The 23,671-nt window shown below is 45.2% G+C and overlaps 1 protein-coding gene across 10 annotated transcripts in view; it reads right to left on the bottom strand.

Moving 5' to 3' along the window:
• Positions 1-352: 352 nt before the first annotated feature.
• The window catches only part of GAPVD1 (GTPase activating protein and VPS9 domains 1), a 48,623-nt gene continuing 25,304 nt past the window's right edge, over positions 353-23,671 (bottom strand). For 3 of the 10 annotated variants that reach the window (XM_033138257.1, XM_033138252.1, XM_033138258.1), the window contains 16 exons: positions 23,209-23,238; positions 21,066-21,200; positions 19,779-19,898; positions 16,839-16,916; positions 16,309-16,670; positions 14,189-14,276; positions 11,844-11,924; positions 10,720-10,842; positions 10,465-10,594; positions 9,153-9,262; positions 7,789-7,948; positions 7,325-7,512; positions 6,466-6,679; positions 5,364-5,436; positions 3,788-3,985; positions 353-1,403 (listed from right to left, as the gene is read on the bottom strand). In XM_033138257.1, the coding sequence (XP_032994148.1) occupies positions 1,263-1,403; positions 3,788-3,985; positions 5,364-5,436; positions 6,466-6,679; positions 7,325-7,512; positions 7,789-7,948; positions 9,153-9,262; positions 10,465-10,594; positions 10,720-10,842; positions 11,844-11,924; positions 14,189-14,276; positions 16,309-16,670; positions 16,839-16,916; positions 19,779-19,898; positions 21,066-21,200; positions 23,209-23,238 (2,231 nt within the window). In that variant the 3' untranslated portion in view covers positions 353-1,262. Of the gene's footprint in view, positions 1,404-3,787; positions 3,986-5,363; positions 5,437-6,465; positions 6,680-7,324; positions 7,513-7,788; positions 7,949-9,152; positions 9,263-10,464; positions 10,595-10,719; positions 10,843-11,843; positions 11,925-14,188; positions 14,277-16,308; positions 16,671-16,838; positions 16,917-19,778; positions 19,899-21,065; positions 21,201-23,208; positions 23,239-23,671 lie in introns of those variants that run through there. The other 7 variants (XM_033138254.1, XM_033138260.1, XM_033138259.1 and 4 more) reach the window with 4 other exon arrangements.

Below are 23,671 nucleotides of genomic sequence, written 5' to 3' on the forward strand. Positions count from 1 at the left end.
AAATGATCTGTGGAGTCCTGCTGTACAGGGAGCCAGCCAGCCAGCCTCTCCTTCATCCTGGATACTCCATTCCAACCCCAACCCCAATTCCCCATTTTCTTCTCTGCTTCCCCCCACCCCACATCTCCAAGACAGCCAGAGATTATGCCTGGTCCTCAACCAACTGCTTTTACACACTTACACACACACACACACACACACACACACACACCCATAATTTGTATAATAAACCCCTATATATTTGTGTTTTCCTTATTGAAAAAAGAAAGAAGAGTGTTATCCTAGATACAACCAGTTTAAATCTACAAACAGCAAAGAGAATGACAAGCCAAAAGACAAAGATTTTCACCCAAATCCTTGATGTATGCTTTTAATACGAATAATCAAAATATATATTACAGATTCTGGTTTCGTAGGGGGAAAGTTCCATTTTGGGTTTGTACAGTATACACAGTATTTCCGAAGAAAAACAAAAACAAAACAAACGTTAAGGTTATTGATGGTTTTCTTTCCTGCTTATATTTAAAATTCTCTTCAAGCAATCCCGCTTCCCCCTATAAACCCTTAAAACATTACCTCTTTTGTGCAACAGATGAGTAACTCTAATGCCCTGTCCAAAATTAGAAAGAATGTGCTAATTATGATAAAGGCCATATGAATATCTTCCAGTTTTAGTATACCATTTGGTGAGCCTTTACATTTTAATAAATACATTGCTCTTTCATGATTCAAGTTTGACCCCTTCGCTTGCTGCAAACAGTCCTCTGTGACTGGTGCCTTCCCTCTCAACAAGACAAATGCATTCTTGTAAATAAAGATCATTAGAAAGTGCTTACCTTTATTCTCTCCACTCACCAATTTTTTTAAAAATTTCTAACTAAACTGTTAGGGGGGAAAAATATGTTGATGTGGAAGTTGTGGCAGCAGAAAAAAGGCCTGGAGATTCCAGGATACTTTAACATGTGGTCCCTTTTATTTTTATTATGATTTGACACAGTGCTAGTTTCTATGGGAAAAAGGATTTAAAAAGGAAAGGAGACACACACAACCAAAATAATACCTCAAACCACCCTGCTGGAATTAGTCCAATTAGTAAAGGTTTGTTTGAAAATGCTTGGAACTCCTTTACAGTATTTACACATGGAGGTCTTCTCTCTTTGTTTTCCTGTAGCCTGATGGGCAGAGACCAGGCGTCATACATTCATAAAGGTCCTCCTCTGTGAGCCATTTGGTTCTCAGCAGAGATGCTGGCTGGGTTGGGTTTACTTGCGCTCGTCTATCGTTTTAATGAACTCAACTGCCGCTGTGAACTGCATCCACCAGTAGGATTCTTCTCCAGTTAAACAGTTGGCGTAGAAACTGCTGATGTACTGGACAGTGGACAACAAGCAGGGCGGATTGGCCTGCAGAGAGGAGGAGATGTATGTCACGGTTGGCAGGCCTGTTGTCTCCAGAGATCATTGGACTCCAACTCCCATCAGCCCTAGACAGCATAATTTTTTCCCATCATGATGCCTATGTTATGGAATGCCCACCCTGCTGAAATATGAGAGGTCCCCATCTGCACAGGCATCCCGATGTCTGCTTTTGAAGGCACACCTGTTTACACAGGCAATTCCTTTGCTCTCTCAACCTGAGGCTCCTGTTTTAATTACTGTGTTGTTTTAATGGTATTATTTTGTTGCATATTTTAAGTAAGAGTATTTATATTTTAACGTTCATGCAATGGGTTTTTATACTTGTAAGCTGCTTAGAAGCCTATTTTTTGCCATCAAGCAGTTAATCGTCATCATATATGATGGGAGCTCAAGTCCAACAACATATTGAGGGCACCATGCTAGTGCCCCCCCCCCTTATAACGGCTTGGAAAGCAGGCAAAAATACCATTTAGAAATACAACTGAACACTGCCATCTGAAGAAGTAATGGGGAAGGCACCTGCCTTCCGAGGAGGAAGATGGCAGCGCTTGGCTCCTTGGTGGCGGCAGCAGCAAAGTGCAGGTGGCCAGAAGGATTGGGGTGGGTCCACATGAACAAGGATACCTTAAGGGGCTGAGGCATTTAGCCCCCTTCCAACCACCCTACTACAGGGGGGAGGCAGTAGCTAGGGTACACCCTCTCCCACAAAATGCAGGAAGACTCCCCACCCCAATTCTCTCCCTCCTCCACCTCCAATTTTATTCTGCTTGCAACCTAGATTATAATCTCATTTCTTCCCCGCCACTCAAAAAATAATATGTTGGGTAGGATATGCTGGGAGGGAGGGAGGAACTGTGTCCCTCTCTCCCAGAAGATAATGTTGGCCAAAGGGGAAGGGAGGGGCACTGAAAGGGCTGATCACCGCCCCCCCCCCTGTGCCCCTTCTCTCTCCCTCTTAGAAAGAGAAAATGAGAGATGGTTTGTCGGGGTTTATCTCAGAGCCAAAGGATGGAGACGGGACCATGCACCATGAAGCGCAGAAGGGGCAGGGCCTTCCAAAGACACTGAACACCCTCTAATTCAGGGGTAGGCAACCTAAGGCCCGTGGGCCGGATGCGGCCCAATCGCCTTCTCAATCTGGCCCATGGATGGTCCAGGAATCAGCGTGTTTTTACATGACTAGAATGTATGCTTTTATTTAAAATGCATCTCGGGGTTATTTGTGGGGCATAGGAATTCGTTCATTCCCCCCCCCCCAAAAAAATATAGTCCAGCCCACCACATGGTCTGAGGGACAGTGGACCGGCCACGGCTGAAGAAGGTTGCTGACCCCTGCCCTAATTGAACCCTCTTATGAGAAAATGGTACAGAGGAGTCACACCTCTGGCCTGGAAGAAGTCAAAGGACCTTAAGCCATACAAGTCACCTTGCAGCCCCTGCCAAGGCAGGATTAAGTGAAGCAGCAGGTGTAGGCACTGTGCTTGTTGGAGACTCTTTTCACCAATGACGCACCCCCCTCCCAAGGCCTGGTCTAGCCACTGGATAATAGCTGCCACAGCAGTTGAACCAGCCAGAAGCAGGTAAGGCACAGCATACATGTAAAGCAGGCATCCCCAAACTCGGCCCTACAGCTGTTTTGGGACTACAATTCCCATCATCCCTGACCACTGGTCCTGTTAGCTAGGGATGATGGGAGTTGTAGTCCCAAAACAGCTGGAGGGCTGAGTTTGGGGGTGCCTGATGTAAAGCACCCCCCACAACCAAGAAAAATAGGAACAGTAGTTTGCGCTGGGAATTGTAAGTTTTTTTTGGGGGGGGTATCTTTAAAAGTTGAGATTCCTGCATTGCAGAGGGTTGGACTAGATTACCCTTGAGAGTCCCTTCCAAAAATACAATTCTATTATTATAGCCATCTGGACTGGACTTGAGACTAGCCTAAAACAGTATATCCTGCTCCATACCTACTGGATATTTTTCTTCTAAGGAGCGCCCAATAGCCCCCATGACCTTTGCATGGTTCTTGGGTGTGGAAAGCAAACTCTCTTGGGCACAGAACTGCCCCTTGTAGTTGGGAGAACAAACGTCCCTTTTTGTCACAGGCTTGAAGCCTAGCCCACAGGTGCAGCAAAATGGCAGATGGGAGACAGGGGCAGGAGGATGAACTGTGTTACTCTCAGCCATGTCTCTTGAATACTCCCCCAGTGCAAACAAAGAGCAGAGCAGGCAGGAACCTTGCTGGTTCACTTTTTAAAAAATGACGACACCTGCAGAGAATGTTTCGTGTAGGGAAATACTAAAAAACGGTCTGCAGTCTGAGTTGCTTCATGAACGAGAGGCCCAAGGCTCTTGTGTGGGGACATCACCCTTACCTTTATGAGAACAAAGACGAGAACAGGGACAAAGTCGTCTGCCCCAGGAACAGAATCTTCGTTTGCCAGGCTCAGCAGATTCATGATGGTGGAGCACATCCGCAAGACACACTGCAGCTTGTCCCGGGGGGTCTTGTAGGCGCTGATGGTGCGGATCTCAGACTGTGCTGACGGCCATGGCGCTTCGCGGAGGTAGACCTGCAAAGAAAGGAGAAGACTTGCTTATAGCCCAACTGGCCCAATACAGTGCAGTGTTTAGAAAAGGGAGGGTGAGAAAATGTCTACATACAAACACGATTAACCCCTTGCATCCAGCAATGTGTACATACTGCACAGGGTAAATATGCAAGCTTATTAAAATACCTATGATTGGTGTAGTGTAACGGTTAAAAGGGCAAGCTATGAATCAGAAGGTCCCCAAGTTCAAATCTCACCTTGGCTGTGAACTCACTATGAGGCTTCAAACAAGGCACACTCGCTCTCCCTTGGAGCCTCAGTCTGCAATTTGGGAAATACTAACACCCACTTATCTTACTGAGTTGCTAGAAATATTACAACTAGAACCTGCGTGTGATGTGCTCCGAATGCCTGAGACCTCTACACAAATGTTATGCGATATTATAACTAACACCTACTACGTATTTTGAAAACTTCCCTGCTTGCTTCATATTTGGATCGTAAACAAATTCTGCGTGATCATTCCTGAGATCCAGGAGCAAGTATTCACCCATGGTTGGAAACAATCAGAGCAGACTGAAAGATGGCAGACTGAAACTTTCAAAGCTGCACTGATTCTAACCACTGATCTTTTTGGTTTTTTGGTAGAAAACAATGAAGATTTTGTAGGGAGCCAGCACACAAAAGGCAAGGAAGCTTCCACATACTGCCAAATAAGAATGGGACATATGGGCTTGTTGGGACTACTTATCCATTGAGCCTAAAATGACTGGATGCACTTAGAAAAGCTAGAGCCACAGGACGGTTACTACTACTTCCAGACCTCACTGTGGTGAGGAGAAAAACTTGTACCAGCAAATATCAAGTGACACAAACTCTTTCATGTACTTACCAATTCAGTCAGAACTATGACTGAGTTATTGGGTGCTTTTCAGCTTAATCTGATCCTCAAACCCAGAAGGGGAATGGCATTAAAGCTCACAAGCACACAGCACAGCCTGTAGCTTACTATTGTCTACACTGACTGGCAGCAGTGTCTCTCTACTGCTTCAGACAAGAAGTCTCTCTCAGCCCTTCCTGAAGATGCTAAGGATTGAACCTGAGACCTTCTGAATGCAAAGCAGATGCTCTGCCATTGAGCTACAGCCACGTGGCCAAACTTTCAACCATACAGAAAAATCACTTCCACACAATCAATTTGAATGTTTAGGGAGAAGAGTTCTTCCTTCTCCCAACTCCAGCATATCCAAAACTGGCTTTGTGTGTATGTGTGCAAAATTCAACCCCCCGCCCCCATACTACAGTGACAGTCCACATCATGAGCTGCCATCTTCAGTCACAAGTGGCACAGTTCAGACAAAGTCTTACTCTCAGGTGCCATGCACCACCAAGGACTTACCTCAGGAATCTGAAGTGCTTTATGGTTCGCAGTCACCACTTTAGATAACCTCTGTATGTGATCATAAAGAAGCCTAGAAACAAAGCGGGGAGGGGAGAGAACCAAAACAATTTAAGTAATATAGGTGGCACAATCTGGGATTCTGCATAGCGTGCACTGTTAGGTAGCAGGGGGCTTCCTTGTGCAACCTTCAGTTCCTTGCAGCAGCACTCCTTACAAAAATCCATACTACAAAGGAGTCTGGGCTGTCAACCCAATAACTTGCATGGCTTAAGCGACTAATTAAATATAATGCCACAGTGAAAGTAACATTTTGAGGTTACTGAAGAAGGACGCAAGAACTTGCAATTAGATAACCAATCAGCTAGCTTCAGAGACAGATCAGAATATCCACGTTTATCCTGACTTATTTTGGCACAGAAGAGACCAAGCACTGGCAAGGCTGCCACTCTTCCAGAATCTCAAGCCCTCGTTTTCTTTCTTGTTGCCTCTAGGGACAGGCTATATATACAGGGGTGTGGGGGGAGAGGGGGGAGAGGTAGATTGGGCCCCATACAGAAGGGGTGAGAAACCCCAGGCTTGAGGGCCCAGTGCAACACTTCAGGCCTTTCAATCTCCCCCTTGGAACTCTTCCCAAGCCACACCCTCCACTCACCCCGTGAGTGGTTTTGCCTGGCTGAAATGTGTCCTTGCACTCTGATAATGCCTCGAAATGAAGGATGGAGAAGGGTGTGTGAGTAAAAACAAGCCTATTGTACAAAGGTAGGATTTACTCCCATTGTTCTGCCCACTTGCCCCACCCACCACTTGCATGCGGCCTCAGAAAGGTTTTCCAGAGTAAATGTGGCCCTCAGGCTGGCAAATGAAAGCCCTAACAAAATCCCCAAGTTCAGAACAAGTGTGCAAATTGAACACTCATTTCTTGCAAAGAAAGCAATGGATCAGAAAGGAACAGAATTAGGGTATTTTGAAAAAGCTACAACCAGAAGCAAACTTGGGCCTGCACAGAAGTAAAGGAAGCACACAAGGAAAGGTGGCTGTGGCTTGCCCTCTGCTGCCATTATTGCTCAAGCCTGAAGAAAACCAGCCATGTCCCACTCACTGGTCACGCAGGATGTCTCCATCCTGGTTAGGGTAGAAGGCCAGTTTGAAGATGCGGTTCATGACGCTGCGCTCAATTGCCAGTTGGGCATCCTGGAGCTGCTCCTCACTGGCATTCTGCCAGATGACATCCTGGGCCATTACACCATAGAGAAACTGGAGGAAGTCCTCAACTTGGGCAGTTTTGTCATCCGCTGCCGTCAGCTTCTGGAAATCTTTGGCAACAAAGCAAAAGGGAGGAAATCACAGGGCTGGGGAGGGAGAAGCACACCCTCTCTCCTCGCACGTGACATAGGAGTTATTAGAAGCTGCCCCAAAATTACAATCCCTATGTATTCTCCAGGAAAGCCATGACATTTGAACTTGGCAGTGCATGTGCACCACTATTCCCTATGCAAAGAACCTGCACATGTTGCAAAGGAGAGCTGGCCAAGAGCATTTCCAAGGGAGAAATGTTTAACTGGATCTGCACAAGAACCAAGACCAGCAATACATACCACATGGGCCTGCTGCTTCCTATTCCATGACTGGTTCCTGCCTTCTCTGCCTAACTTAGAACGTCAAGTGGCTTGATGTCATAGAGTGGGACTAGAAGCCCCTTCTGTGAGATCATAGCAGCTCAACCAACTGCAGTCAAGGTTTCCCCAATGGCAGACTAAAATAAATTTTATTTCTGCCCCACTATTCCTCCAGTTAGGAGTTTTCCCTCACCCCTTTTATCTTAATATGTCTTGGACCATTCACTAGGGTACAGCCAATGGCCCAACGTCACCCAGTAAATCTTTGAACCAAAGTGTGCCTGGCCCTACACTGCATACTTCCCACTTCATCTCTTGTGCACAATGCTGGGAGTGGCTTACCTTGAATGAACGCCCTTATCTTTGACTCTTTGCTCTCCAGCAACAGCCGCACGCACACCGTGGTGAAGTATCGGTTGGCCACTTCTTTGTCTCGCAGGACTCTCTGCAACAGCCTTTCCAGATGGGCCTGGGTGGTCTGTAGACCCTGGCGACACTGCGTCAGGTAGGCAATATAGGGAGCCCTTTTCCTGGGATTTGGAGGTGGGTGGGAAGAAAGGGGTTGCACAGCTCAATGACATTTGGAAAGTGCATGTTTGGGGGAGGTGCTCCAAGCTGGGTGGCTTCAAAGCACCTGCCCCATGAGAAGTGACAGCATAATTCTACTCCAAATGTATATGAGTGAGGGGCAGACAAAATGCTGCCCTTGTGGACTTCCTAGGGGCATCTGACTGGCCACTGCTGTATTAGATGGGCCTGATCCAGCAGGGTTCTTCTTGTGTTCTTATGGAAGGTAAGGGATTTACCTGTAATCCTCAGCAATTGAGGCCAGCAGCTTACGACAGGTCCTGTTGTCAAAGCGGCCAACACAACGCATGGTCTCCTGGATCTGAGCCATCAGGTTCTTGTCCTGAAGGTTGATGGCTTCGGCTAGCTGGACTTTTAGGAAGCATACAATTTCGTTGTCTGATCAAGATGGTGGAAAGGGGGGGGGAACTGAGTGAGTAAAGGAGCATTGTGGTAATACCCCCCCCCCCCCGAGTTGCGGCCCTCTGGGATCCCCCCTGCTGTCTTCCCTGCCATCTTCTGGGGCACAAGAGATACTCTATATTTGGCAACACTTTGATTTCTCTCACACACTTCCTAGTCTACAACCTTAGAGACCAACTGAGTTTGTTCTTGGTATGAGCTTTCGTGTGCATGCACACTTCTTCAGATACCTGAAGAAGTGTGCATGCACACGAAAGCTCATACCAAGAACAAACTCAGTTGGTCTCTAAGGTGCTACTGGAAAGAATTTTCTATTTTGTTTTAACTATGGCAGACCAACACGGCTACCCACCTGTTCCTAGTCTACGTTTCACACTAACACACACATATACATGCTATATCAGTCTTCCCCAACCTGCTGCTGAATTAAAACTCCCATTATCCCCAACTGATCATGCTTGCTGGGGCTGATGGCAGCTGTAGTCCAAAATTTCTGAGGGGCACCAGGTTGGAGAAGAATGCTCTGCCTAGTTACCAGCCGGTGACTTGGTCATGGTTGCTGATGGGACATCTGGTTCAGTAATACCTAAAGGTCCACTGTGGGAAAACTCATGTTACCAACCCCTGTTCTAAGTGACAAACTGTGTGTCAAAGAAGTAAAATAAGTTTGACTTTGATAAGAGTTATATATCCATTGTTAGTCCTACTCAAAGCAGACACACTGAAGTCAAAGGATTTATGTTATGTCCTTACTGCTGGATAAGTGTTTAATAGTTATTGTACTTGTATTCATTTAAGAACCTTTTAAAAAAATTGTTTTTAAAAAAGTTATGTCCTTTTGTTTCAATGAGTCTACTCTGAGTAGGACTAGCATTAGAGAACACTGGTTCATTGACCAAAGAGATTAACTAACACTAAAATATAGCCCTAAGCATTGTATAACTTAGGCCCTGAGGCTTTATGGTGGAAGGGTGGGTAAGGTATCCAATAAACAGAATAAAATTTCTCAAATTTTCCACTTTTCCTCCGGGGGGTACGAGGAAAACACCATCCTGTCCCTGCTTCAAAATTTCCAGCAATTTTACACATTTCTAAGTGGTGTCATGTGTCAAGTGTGCCTCCTGCTTTAAGTGTGGTTGTAGCTATACTAGAAGTCTGAACGTCAAAAGAGGTCTTTTACCTTCAGGGTCCGTATGATCTGGAAGGCCGTTCCGCGTTGAATGGGACAACATGGGGAAGGCCACAGAATCTGCTGAACAGAGGGCAAGCCGCAGTTTCTTCTTTGCATCTCTGGGAGGGAGGGGCAGAGGGAAAGTATTCATTTCTGCCTTGAATTTTCATATAAACACCAAAATCAATATATTTTATTTCAGTGGCCCCCCAAAAGAGAGAGGTGGTGGTGGACTCTAGCACCTCACCCGGGGAATGCTCATTGTGTAATAGGAATCTGCTGTCCCCCGTCCTCCCTTTTCCAACAGGAAGGAAGTCTATATTGTGAGCCATTTGTTGGAATCCATTTTTGTAAGGTCTAAACCACTGAGCCTAGGGCTTGCCGATTGGAAGGTCGGCAGTTCGAATCCCCGCAACGGGGTGAGCTCCCGTTGCTCGGTCCCAGCTCCTGCCTACCTAGCAGCTCAAAAGCACGTCAAAGTGCAAGTAGATAAATAGGTACCGCTCCGGCGGGAAGGTAAACGGTGTTTCTGTGTGCTGCTCTGGTTCATCAGAAGTGGCTTAGTCATGCTGGCCACATGACCTGGAAGCTGTACGCCAGCTCCCTCAGCCAGTAAGGCAAGATAAGCGCCGCAACCCCAGAGACATTCGCGACTGGACCTAATGGTCAGGGGTCCCTTTACCTTTGCCTTTACCCCCAAATCCCCTGGAAGAACACATCAGGAGAGGAGGATAGATGCCACAGGGCCTCTCCCAACCCCCAAAAGAGTAACTTGCCTTCATGGTGATAGAAGAGAATAGAAAACCAGTAGGCAGTTTCCACCCTCAAGTTACACACTGGAGAATTTCTAAGCAGAGCTTCCAAAAGCAGGGAATGTTATTCAGCAGAGAGCTAAATGCCTGCCATGTCTGCCTCTATACATCGAACAGCCTTAGTGTTTGGGCTCATTTATTAATATTCCTACATTTATACCTCACCTTTGTTTTGAGTAGAGGATGTGGTTCACCCTCCCTCCCATACTATCCTCACAACCACCCTGTGGGATATGTTAGGGCGAGAGTGTGCCACTCTTCCCCAAATGTCGGCCATGGCAAAGCTGGAGGATTCGAACTGGTGTCTCTCTGAGTCCTGGTCTAACCGCCACACTGGAGGCAGAGAGTTTCCGCCAAACACAGAATCCTAGACAGTGTTTGGATTTAGCCTTCTTCCCAAAGTCCCTTTGTCTACTACAGTGAACATCTCTCTCTCTCTCTCTCTCGCTCTCTCTCTCTCTCTCTCACACACACACACAGAGAGAGAGAGAGAGAGAGAGTTAAGCTACCTGTAAGAGAAAGCCGAATCCTGTGGCTGAGCTGCTTGGCTGGCAGAATCCGGAAGATCATCTGCGGATATGTTCTGCAAGTTGTCGTCCCGCATAGAGTCATGGATGCTCTCGCCATCTCCAATGTTATCTAAACCCAGCCCACCAAATGAGCATAGAAAAGTTAGTGTTCTCACATTAGCTGCAGGTAGCAGCCATCCTCTTCCCCCCATTGCTTGAAAACTATGACGGCTGGGGGCCAGAACAGACTCTCACCTGCATTGTCATAGGTCACTACAGCCCCCTCATTGGGGCTGGTTCGCTTAATCGCATTCCTGTACTTGTCCAGGATGTCCTCCGCTGCCTGGGCCTGAGCGCTCAGTCTAGGGCCAGCGTCATCTAAAATGTCAAGGGGGGGGGAGAAGCAGCAAGGAATTAACATGGGGGTGGGTGTTGGTCTCGAGTAGGCAGTCTAAATACCAAAGGCATCACACGGTGGGTGAAGTCTCGCAGCCACTATGGACATGATTGAATGTGAGAATTCCGAAATTTGTCACTGGGGGTTTCTCCCAGCCATTTGCTTTCCTCATCAAATCAGATATGTGGGAAAGATGGCTGCAGAAACAAAGTTGGTTGGTTTTTTTTTTTTTTTTTTAAATTTATTAAAGCTTTTCTTGGTTTACAAAAGTACGTGCATTGTCTCTTTTTTCAGGTTGTAAAGTCTTTTCTACGGATCAGTTACATTTGATATGAGATATTAGTGTTGTATACAGTATAAGTTTGAGGAGGAAGAAGAGAGGGGTGGGATGGTGAAACTTAACATGCCAAAACACAGATTTGAGAAAAGAACTTTTTTTATTTTTATTTTTTAAAAACTGGTTCAGGAGGTTTAGACTCCAGCTACAGACATTCAAAGTGGTTATAAGCAATGAAATAACTGAAGTACAGCATTTTCTGGTTCAAACACACACTTCAAAACTCTTCATATTATCTGTGGTGTCCTGTTTATTAGTTTCCCCTTGTGTTTATTTTTAGTTTATAAGCCTGCAGGTAGGGACTGTCTTGTGTTGATTGTATGTTGGCTGCTCTGGGAGCCTTTTTGGTTGAAAAGTGGGGTACATAAACACTAAATAAATACCGGTAGATAGATGGGAGTTGCAGTTCAACATCATCTGGACAGCCACAGGTCCCACACCCCTGGTGTAATACAAGCCATCTGTGTGCAGAGAAACACACACACATATACAGCTTACAGTTCTACAGACTGGCCCCAAGCTGAGTGTTCTCAAGTAGTAAGTATAGGTAAATCCTATCTGAATCCCTAGACCAGGATTAAGAGTCGTTGAGATCTTCTTTATTTAAAGTCAAACGTGTTATAAAATTCAGCAGCAACTACTAACCTTGAAGAGAGTTGTATCTATCAGGCACAAAGTCCTCTTTGTCCTTGTCCTGCTTCTCTTTTTTCCTAAATGGGATGGGAGCTGGGGATGTGGGGAAGGCAGGAGGAGGAGGAAGTCAGATGGTGCATATTTTAATTTGAAATAGGAACTTCTGCGACAGCTCAGTTTGCACAAGATTATCCCAAAAAACATTTCACCCCATGGTAATGAGAGAAAGGATTTGAGGAGTGAGTGAGTGAGAGAGAGAGAGGAATTCTGTGAACTGCCATGGGACCCCCAGGTATAGGGCGGTATATAAATTCAATAGATAAAATAAAAATAAAAATACCAGAGGTGCAAAAAACCCAGTTTAGTATCTGTATGAAGAGAGAGATTATTCTAGGCATGTTTTGAGTGATATTGCCACAAGTCTGGGTGATAGGTAAACAGGTACATATATATATATAAAGTAACCCACCCGTCTTCCTGCAACAACACTGGAAGCTGAAGCAAGGCATCAGCAGGCAAAGAAGCAGACAAGCTGTTTTCGGGGCAAGACAATCAGGATTTTTGTTTTGTTTTGTTTTTTTAACTAAAAGGAACTTTCAACAAAAGCCAACTGCCAGTTTCTCTACAGAACAATAGAAATTGTTTTAAAAATGACTATATCCCTTATGTTATATATATATTTAAAAATACCTTCAGAATTTTGTAGGTGCCTAAGAAATAACACATAATTTACAGGTATCTAAGGGGCAGGAAGACTGAGTATGATGGGATTTTATTTCATATAGTTCAGTTTAAGATATACAAGAATCTCTCCCTGTGCCATTTGGAAAAATATGATTGCCATTTAATATATTGAGGTTTTGCATGCCCTTCCTTTAGTTGGACATATCATTGGGTTTTTGTAATTGTTTATTTGTCTCTGTCAACCAGGCAGAGGGCCTTCTTTGCACTGGCGCCTGCCCTGCGAAACGCCTTCCCACCAGATGTCAAGGAAATAAAAAACAATCTGACTTTCAGAAGACATCTGAAGGCAGCCCTGTTTAGGTAAGTTTTTAATGTTTGATCTTTTATTATGTTTTTAATATCCTGTTGGAAACCACCAAGAGTGGCTGGGGAGGCCCGGCCAGATGGGCAGGGGTATAAATATTTGTTTGTTGTATCATTTAAAAATATTTTTTGAAAAACAGTAGAAAAATAAAGGCAACCCATTTTTCAATATGAATGTGACTCCCTGACTTACTGAGGTGATTCTCTTCTCTGTAAGGAAGAGCAACGATCACTTGAAAATGTGCAAAAGTCACCTAGGCCTGGTGATCCAAGAGGATCAATGGCGCAAAATGTGGTCCAGACTACTGTTAAAAACAATAGTGGCCATGATACAATAAAATACTTGAAAATTATATTTAAGTGGCGTTGGACCCCACAAAAGTTTAATCTTCAGCATTCCCCAAGTTGTTGGAGAAGGTGCAATGTTCTGGGATCTCTGATCCATATGTGGTGGGACTGTGCCCTGCTACATTCATTTTGGCAAAACATTTCCTCTGAAATTTCTATTATAATCAATCATAATTTGATTTTGGATCCTAAATTAACACTTTGGATGCTTGAGGGCAGTTCTAACCCTGAGGTTCCATCTTGAGCTCTAGTCTCTTTTCTCTTAGCTATGGCCAGAATGGAGACAGCTGCTGGGTACAAAACAGGAGAAAAATCTTACTTTGCATTTCTGGTACTCATGTGTATGGGAATTAGCACTTTCTGAATGCTTGACCCAACACAACAGGGCTATTAATGGAAAGGCAAAAAGATAAAAAATTTAGGCACGTGCATTTAGATGATGATGATGATGATGATGATGATGATTTTGCCCTTTATCTGAAGATCCCAGGGCAGTATACAACATTAAAAACATTGATCACATCAATAAGTCAGCACAGTTATTGCAACTCCCTACAACACATGTATGTCGATGGAGAGGACTACCTCACCCAACTAACTAATCAGTGAACTTACTATGCATGTACCTTACTGTTACTTTTTGTAACCGACAAGCCAATAATATGTGCTCCATTTGTTGTTCTTGTTTTTATGATATGCTTATGGTATTACTGTTGAAAATCCATGTTAATTTTTTTTAAAAAAAGAAAACTTGCACAAGTCCAGCTTTTAAACAAATAACCAAAACTGATTTTTTTTTGCTACCTATCTAGGGTGATATGTTAGGACACTAGTCTTCCACCCACAGCTGAGTTGTGGCCTGAGTTGGCCGCAAGAACTGCACTGCCACTAGACAAAGCACCGAAAAAGAAATAAGGCATTATACACATAACTTATCTAAGAAGTAAGATATAAAACCACACCTCTGGGCATAGCTGAAACAAAACGTTTCCTCCACCATGGTTTGTTCCGGTCAGACTTCTCATCGTCGCTGTCTTTGCGATCCTCAACCTGTTTGGGGAGAGATGTGTTGGGTCAGGTCTAGAGTTAAGTTAGTTGAAATCAATGGAACTTGAGTCACGAGTATCTTTTCCTGTTGATTTTTCAGCAGAAAAGTTGAAATAACTACTAGATCCAACCTGCGGTTTTCATTCTGCTTTATCCGATTCTGTTGAATGTTAATAAATGTTAAACTCTGGTTGGAGGCTTGTAAGAAGCAGGATTTTAAAAAACAACAACAACAACCATAGGGTTTTTAAACCAAGTAATCAATTCAAATATGAATTGAATATGAGCATATTTAAATTCAATACTTGAGATCAGGGGGGACCTGTGACCCTCTAGATGTCGCTGGACTTCCACCAGCCCCAACAGCCAGCATGGCCAATGGCCAGAGAAAATGGGAACTGTAGTCCAACCACGGAGGGCCGCAGGCTTCCCATCCTTGCTTGAGAGTTTTGGCAACTGTGAATATACCCTTCCCCCTACTGCTTCAAGACATGTAGCAGTAGCAGCCACCACTGAAACTCTGCCCTCTGCATGAATCACAGTCCATCACTTTTGAATCAGACAAAGAGGCTGTTGACACATGGACCTGTATCTGATAAGAACCTGTCTCCTTTGATCAACCAAGAGCACTAGAGCGTTCAGTTCTTTGGTCTGTGTGCAGAAGAGGGAGGGGGCATAGTGGACTCTTCTACCCCTTTATGCAGGACTAAAAGGGATGCTGGTGACTTTCCCCCCCATTTGCTCAACCACAAAAGCTAATGGGTGTGTGGGGGACACTCCTCTGAGGTCAAGGGTGACTGATTGTTTAGCCTCTCACAGCCTCGTCAGCTTTCCCCTCTTCCCACAGGAGAAAACTGGCAGATTAAAAGACAGGGCAGTGTGACCTCTATGCTACAAAATCTAAAAGACTGAATTCTGTGACTTATGTAAAAATTGCCAACCAGTTTCTGCCTGGTGCATTCTGCTTTGAGCTACTTATGAAAAGTAGAAAGGATCTATACAAGAGACTGAAATCCCACATTAGTCAGGCACTTTCAAACATATATTCTTAAGGGCTAGAACAGGGGTCAGCTAACTTACCGTGCCTTGGGCCGGTGTCTCCAGTGCCGATCGCGTGCCCATACACGTGCGCAAACGCTATTTCCAGCGCACTTCCGGGTTGGAGGAGCACCAGAAATAGCTTGTGCGCATGTGCATGGGCCTCCTCCGACCTGGATGTGCACCAGAAATAACGCACAAGCTATTTCCGGTGCTCCTCCAACCCAGAAGTGGGCAGCCGCACGGCACCAGTAAGAGTGGGCAGAGGTAGCAGGGGTTTCCACAGGCTGGATAAATGAGTCCCTCAGGCCGTATCCAGCTGCAGGCCTTAGTTTGAAGACCTCTGGGCTAGAAGCTTGCTTCTTAAACCTTTGTAAGGACTAAAAACTTGCTTCAAAGGGGAAAGAAACCCTTGGGATTCTTAGGAATTCTGCAGCCAACACCAAATTTTGTGGCTTTTCAGTACTCCCACCAAACTTTTCAGTACTTAACTGTGCATGGAGTTAAGAACAAAGGACTGTAAAATTAAGTCAGCAGGATCAGGCCAAGGCCCAACTAGTTCAGCATCTTGTTCTCACAGTGGCTGTGCAGATGCCTGTGGGAAGCATTCAAGCTAGATATGAGTGCAACAGCACTTTGCCCACCTAAGATTCCCATAAACTGGTATTCAGAGAAACCATGCCTCTGACAGTGGAGGCAAAACATAGACATCATGGCTAGTAACTACTGATATCCTTGCCCTCCGTGAATTAAGCTAATCCTCTTTTAAAGCCATCCAAGTTGGTGGCCATCACTGCCTCCTGTGGAAGCATGTTTCATAGTTCAACTATGCTGCAGTTCAAGGGAGTTCTAGCTCAAGAAAGAATTGAGGTAGCAAACAAGCTAACACATAATACACACAAAATGCTTTTAGATAGAGGTAAAATTTAATGCATTACTTAGCTATAAAGCCTTGATTCGAGAAAGCCATTGAGAGGCTTAGTTTGTCTTTTCTTACCTCTCCTCTGCAGGAATCTCTGCTAGGAGATGAGGAAGAAGACTGAGAGGCTGTCATCAAAGGAGTTCCCCCTACACAGCCAAGCACAGAAAGCTCCCTCTCCTCGTTGCCGGCCCGCCTGTTCCAACCAGGGTCACTCATTGGCCTCCGGGCGGATGACACTATATCAGAGCTCCTGCTCCGCACGAGCCTCTCAGGATAGGAATACCGCTGCCTGAACACTTCGGAGTCAATGAGTATGGCAGTGTGGGAGCTGAAATTGGGCAGCCTTGCCTCGTTGCCTCCTAGGGTCCCTTCCAGGATCGGGGGGTCTGGCGGGGGGTGTGAAGGTCTTGCATAGTGCACTTTGGGCCTCACCACTGCTGGAAAAAACACCAGCGTCAGACCAAGCAAAGCATTACACCCACGCTGTTCTTTCACATCCCTTTACAGTTACAGTTAACACATGGAAGTTTTGCAGCTATGGAAAGAAAACCAAATGCAGTAACACTACTGTTAACATGCATGTGGCCCACACGCTGCAGGTTTACCTTCGTGAGAAGACAAGGGATCGAACATGGCAAGCAAGGATTCTGCATGAGACAAGGTAGAGGCCACCTGGCTGGTTCCTAAAAGATGGAGAAGTGGGTTTAAGAAAGTACCAGGAGGATTTTCACTAACAGGCTGCATAGAGCCTAAGAAGCCAGAGATATCCCCTGAGGTCACCTACTCCAGCATGCCTACAGCACCCTGACATACAAAAGGATTTGCCTTTCACTATGTATACTTTAAGGGACACGGGTGGTGCTGTGGTCTAAACCACTGAGCCTAGGGCTTGCCGATCGGAAGGTCAGCGGTTTGAATCCCCACGATGGGGTGAGCTCCCGTTGCTCGGTCCCAGCTCCTGCCAACCTAGCAGTTCGAAAGTACGTCAAAGTGCAAGTAGATAAATAGGTACCGCTCTGGTGGGAAGGTGAACGGCGTTTCCATGTGCTGCTCTGGTTTCGCAAGAAGCAGCTTAGTCATGCTTGCCACATTACCCGGAAAAACTGTCTGTGGACAAATGTCGGCTCCCTCGGCCAGTAAAGTGAGATGAGCACTGCAACCCCAGAGTTGTTTGCGACTGGAGTTAACTGTCAGGGGTCCTTTACCTTTACCTTTATGGATACTTTAAATCAATGTTACCAGACATTATTCATCTCTCAAGTACTCGGGACAAGTTGCAATCCTTTCCTCATTCCTGGTGGGGATAATCTTGCCAGATTCAATAATCACCTTCAGTGGCTCCTGCTCTGAAAGCCCTAATGCAAGGATGGGCTATCAGCAGCCCTTGGCCTGGCTTCAAGAAGTCCTCCCTACAAGTAATCTGCTCAGACCCCTGAGTAAGAGTGACATGGCCCTTCTTTAAACTTGGCTTCCTCCTCCCATGCCCACAACCTAAGTGGATATCACCCACCCTCAACAGAGAAATGCCACCATTACTCATCAGAGAATTTTGGGTTTCTACTTCAGCACATGGCGGCCACAAAAGAGAACTTTTTTTTTCCTTACAGTGAATTTCAGTTTACAGATTTGGGTGCAGGAGGGCAACATTCCTGATAGGGATGACTCCCCCTGGTGGGTCTCGTGTCCACTCATCCTGTCTCTCCAGACTGAGTGTCAGAGCGCAATAACACCTCAACCCCCAAGAAGTTAAGGAGAACCCACAGGAACTCAGCACTAGGAATGAAAACACTCATACAAACCGCAAGACGTTATGCAGAAACTCAAAGGTAACCCCCGCCAAACTCCTTCCCGTACAGAACTGCAACCGATTGGGTATTCCCTCTTTCCATTTTCCACCTCATAATCCTCTGGCTCATTTTCTTCATCTTCATCAAACATTGATATGATCGTTTTTAATAGTTCAGTCATCCACTGTTTAACAGTACCAACAGTCACTGTTTGAAACAAAACTACCTTTTCCATACTGGAAGCTTTTGATGTTATGGATATTATCAGCCACTCAATCCACCTTAATGTTTTCCCTTTAAAATCACAAATTCCTTTCTCACAGCTAATTATGGCCATTTGACTTTCAGTTTCACCAGTTCTTTAATGGCAGGAAACAAATAAAGCATTAAATGTTTTTCAAATACGAGTTCCTATCGTCCATTTTAATCTTTCCTGTCCACCATAAATCAAGCCTTTCTGCTTTGCTTTAGACACTTTAACAATTAGTTTCCTTTCTGTTTCATTAACAACAGAAGGTGTCTCCCCCATCTGTTCTGAAAGGAAGAGGAAGGTTGTGATTTAGAGAATTGTGAGGTGCCTGAAAAAACTGGGTCAAATCCCCTACTACACACTCCCCTTTACGAGAACAGCAGGGGAGACGAGACACAACGAAAAACTAAAGGTGGGCGTTAGGGCTGGGTGATGTATTGATACATCGTCCAACACTGGTTTGTGGATCACATCATGAGAACCATTACAGAACGATTGAGCTGGCAATGTATTGCAAAGCACAGCCTTCCTGTGAGTCCTCTGGTGGCTGGCTGGCTGGCTGGCTGGCTGGCTGCCCTTTTGGCTCCCTTTCCCCTCCAATGGCAGAACACTCTCACTCCCAGCCTTGGTGCCCCCCTATAACCGTGGTGTCTCTACCTGATGCAGGAATCACAGCTGGGCTGGATAGTTCTGTTGGTTAAAGTGTGGTGCTGGTAACACCAAGGTTGCAGGGCAGCTGCATATTCCTGCATACCTGCATATTGCTGCATTGCAGGGGGTTGGACTAGATGATCCTCACGGTCCCTTCCAACTCTACAATTCTATGATTCTCTGATTCTTCCTTCTCCCTCTGTCTGGGGAGGAGTGGAAGGAGTTCACCCTCCAAATACAAGGGCTCGCCTGCCTCTGGGAGGAGGAATCCGCAGTGCACATAGCACATACCTATTAATCTCCATGACTGCTGCTCTGCCCAATCTCCCCGGCTCCACCCTACATAGTTCCATGTTTCACACATTGTGATATATCACTAAATTGCAATGTTTAGCTGGTGATATACCACAATGTTGAAAACAACCAGACAGTGTGTATAATGGAAAACAAAATGGAAGGTGTGGTGGTGCTGGAGGGTGGGAAAGGCAGGCAGGGGGAAACATGCGAGACTCATTCAGAAACATCCAAGAGCAGAAAGTAAAGAGAAGACTGAGATTGTACACAGAAAGAAAAATCCACACAAAAAACAAGTACTCAGACAAGTGTTATCTTCATACACAGGGAGAGATGTGAAGTCCCAACCATCCCTAGCAACATGAAGGGCCAGTCTGGAGAGACAGGATGACTCCTCTCCCCTGGAGAGGACACAATAATCTTAAGACCCTGACTGCCTCCAGCAAGGGGGTCATCCCTATCAGGAATGTCATCACCCTCCATCTGGTAAATTCAAATTCTTTCAGGATTGATGTTTAATTTGCTAGGAAACTCACTGCGGGGTGGCCCGTGCTTCATCTTACCATGAGCTGTTTCGTCCATGTCGGGGCTGGTTACTGAATCCTTCCCGCCAAAGTCAGAGCTACACTCGGATCGGAGGTCCTCAATCTTGTTTGGGATGTCTTCAGAGGTTGCACTAATGCCTTAGGAGAGAACAAGAGACCTCACTGAAAGGGAAGCCACCAAGTCTGAAGACATTCAGCACAATAGTAACTAGACCATTGCAGTGGATATCCATTCCAGCAATGAGTGCATAAGATATATAGGCCAAGAGCCTCCTCCTGCTCTCCACATCTAGAACCCTGTCTGGCAAGAGCAAACCCTGTTACCTTGAGGAAGCAATCCAAGCCATGCAATTTCCCCTCCTTTACTTTACAGCTGGATTATGAGCTCCTCCTGCTTCAATTATTCTATGGGAATTTGCCTAGTCCAGAAAGCAGAATGATGACAATGAATGCTTTGGGCTTAACTCTTTAATTCTCATCCCCAATTAAAACTTTGAGGAGGAATATATAATTGCATTTCCTTGCCATTCATGCCATGTTATCAACCTCCACACCCCTCTCTGCCAACTCTCAACACTTAGAGCAGAAACTCTCCTCCTCTTTGCAGCAAGAAACACACACAAAGACCACCCCCCTGCAGTGTTTACTGACTTTTCCTTCACCCAGGCACTAACCCTGTCAGGAATCTTAGACCAGCTAAAATTCTTCTGATGGTAGTGAGTATATGTCTGGCTTTGAAAGGCTGCCATTTGTGGGGAGGCAGCAGAACAACTCTCACAAGAGCCATCTTAGCATGGAGCCAAGAGATGAGAAGCAATTTTGAAAAGCTAGCCTATACACTGAAAAAGGACTTGGCCTTCTTATGGATTACAATCTCATATACAAGTTTTACAAAGATGCCACAAACACACAAGAGACACACAAATAGGAACACAGGAAAGTGCTTTTCATGCCAGATCAGATTGATCCATCTCTGACTGGCAGTGGCTCTCCAGTCTCACAGGCCAAGAATGCTTCCCTCCTTTTCACCTGCTCCCTAACCCTTTTGTCTAGAGATACTTTTGATTGAACCTGGGATCTTTTCACATGCAAAGTGCATGCTCTGCCCATATGAGCTAAGGTCACTTCCCCAGTTCTCAAATCCCTGGCATCTTCAGCAGCAGGGCTAAGGAAGTTGCCTGCCTGAGATCTTGGACTGCTACTGCCATTCAGGGTAGACAATACCAGGTTAGACGGACAAGCAGTCTTATTAGACATAGCACAGCTTCAACTGTTCACATAATGTGTTGTTTTCTGAAGTCTCACCTGATACGACACTGAGGCCTGGTGTGCTGGGGCGGGAACTGACCTCCCTCACATCTGTATCGTCAGAGGTGCTCCCCACCCCAGAGCAGCTCTCAAGCTCCTGCAGCCTCTCCTCTTGCTTTAGATCTGGGGCCTCTAAATAGTGGGTGGGGGGAAATACAACACAAAGGTCACCTTCTAGATACTGTAGTCTTGTAATTTTACATCCAGCTTTCACAAACTTCCTACCTTCCGTGAACGCTTCCCAAACAGAGTTAAGTTGGAAACCCAGTGCAGATGCCACAGAGTCATGTTCAATTCACATGGTACATTGACCTGGATCTCTTGGCCTTATTATCGCCCCCACATGAACCCCCTAGAACAGGGACGGTGAATCTGTAGCCCTCCAGGTGTTTTGGGGCATCAGCTCCAAACAGCATAGGCAAGAATCCAGGGTACCCAACAACATCTGGAGAGCAAAGGGCTGTCCCATAATATACTCATCACCCTTCCTTGCAGCTGCATGTTGAAGATCTACAGTAGCAGGCAAGCTGCCTTTCAGAGAAGCTCCCCTGGTGTTAATAATCGCCCCATTGTGGAAAATCTCCTCAATGAAGAACTCAGAATTCCCCGGAGCAAGGATTCCCAAATTTTGGTATGTGCATTGCCAGTGGTCCACAAGCTTCATTCAGGTGGTCCATAGCATGTCCACATTAAATATTCATACTGATTTTAACAGTATGTTTATTGCCAATTTTATTTCTTCGGTATTGGTCTTTTACTGTATGACAATTTGATTCTATGGAATTCAAAATACGTAAGAGCAAAAGAAGCAATACAAATGCAATTAAAAATCACGTGGCACCTACCACAGTGCATTGCAATCGCTACAACAGGAATAAAAATCAACAAGAAAAATCACTAAGACTCTCAGCAGTTTTCAAGTGGTTCATAAGGAAAATAGTGTGGGATCGATCCACAGCCCCAGAATACAAGGTTTGTGTAGAGAATTAAGGAAACATTTGCATGGGTGAGTAGGCAGAATGGAAGACCAGGGGAGGCTACTCTCCCATGGGAGGCTTCTAGGTTGCCTTATTTGAATGGCCCCGCTGTCTGGAATGAGTGAGAGGAGCAACTCAACAAAGGATATCTTCCTCCACCATAAAGAAACAGAAAGTTTGTGCATGGGTGAGTTAACTGGTGAGAAAAGGCACTACTTGTACTAGCTGACTACAGTTGTCCATGCATTGGTAACTTCACGGCTGAAGCACTGCAATGTACTCTCTTTGTGGCTACCCCTTGGGGTTGATCTGGAGGCTACAGCCAATGCAGAACAAGGTGGCTAGTATGTTTGTGGGGGGCAAACTATCAGCAGCATATAACACCTTGCTTGTCGGATTTGCACTGGCTGTCTATTTGCTACTAGGCCAAGTTCAGGTGTTGGTACTAACACATCCATCCCTATACAGCTTGAGACCAGGTTACTTAAAACGCTGCCTTATCCCTTATACACCTGCAGATCACTGCAGTCCGCAGGAGAATCTCTCCTGCAAGTTACAAAGATCTCAGAAGCTCACTCCACAGTAATGCAGAGCAGGACTTATAGTGTGGCTGCCCCATTCCGTGGAATAAAAAGCACCCATATTCTGCCCTTTCCAGAAATAACGGAAGTTATTTTTGTTCTGATGGGCTTCCCCAGGTGAATAAATGATCGTTTACTATGAGTGCCCACTTGTCATGGTTTTAGCCTTGTTTTAAATGTATTTGTGTTTTTTTATTGTTTTTTATGTTGTGTGTAAATCACCTTCGGACAGTGTTTTAGAAGGAGATTAATAAATTAGCTGTATAATATTTATTAATATAGCATCCTCAGCAAAAGCACATTACAGAATTTCATAGGCAGCAGACAGGTCCCTGGCCTGGAAAGAGCTTACAGATCTAACAGGGGTGGAGAGAGGGGAGGAAGATGGATGGAGGCACCTGCAGCTCCAGGAGCTTATTTTATTTAACCAAATTTATAATCCTACTTACTAGAACAATAGACCTCTGGGCAGGGTACAAGACACTCAAATGTTACGGTAGTTTAAAATATCAATAAAAGCAAATATTAACAGGCTACATAAAAAAAAACATACAATAAAAAATCAGTAATTTTGAAGCATACCTACTAAAATCACGTGCCTGGGCAGGATTGCTGGAACAAAAAAGGTTTTAGCAGGCACCGAAAACAGTACAATGAAGGTATGCCTGCCTAATGTGCATGGGAGGGAGTTCCAAAGCACAGGTGCCGCCACCCTTGAAGCTTAAGGTTTAAATTAATTAAAGTGGGTTTAAAGAGAAACGGTTCTGTGTCCACCTCTGGGAAAGAGTTCCAGGCACAAAGGAGAGAGCATAGAAATGTTTAAGGAAGCAAAAGACCTCCAGCAGCTGAGGGTGGTAAGAGTCGAAGTAACAGAGGCCTGGTTAAGAATATAATTGGAAACAAGGGCCAAGAAGAGATGGAGAAACGTCACGGAGAGCGCTTAAAGTTAATGACAAGGGAACATTGTCCAACATTATTCCTACTCAGAGTAGACCCATTGAAACGGCTGGGTGTGACCATCTTAGCTTTGTTAATCTCTATGGGT

This window comes from Lacerta agilis, chromosome Z (assembly GCF_009819535.1).
Source record: "Lacerta agilis isolate rLacAgi1 chromosome Z, rLacAgi1.pri, whole genome shotgun sequence".
Lineage (NCBI taxonomy): Eukaryota > Metazoa > Chordata > Lepidosauria > Squamata > Lacertidae > Lacerta > Lacerta agilis.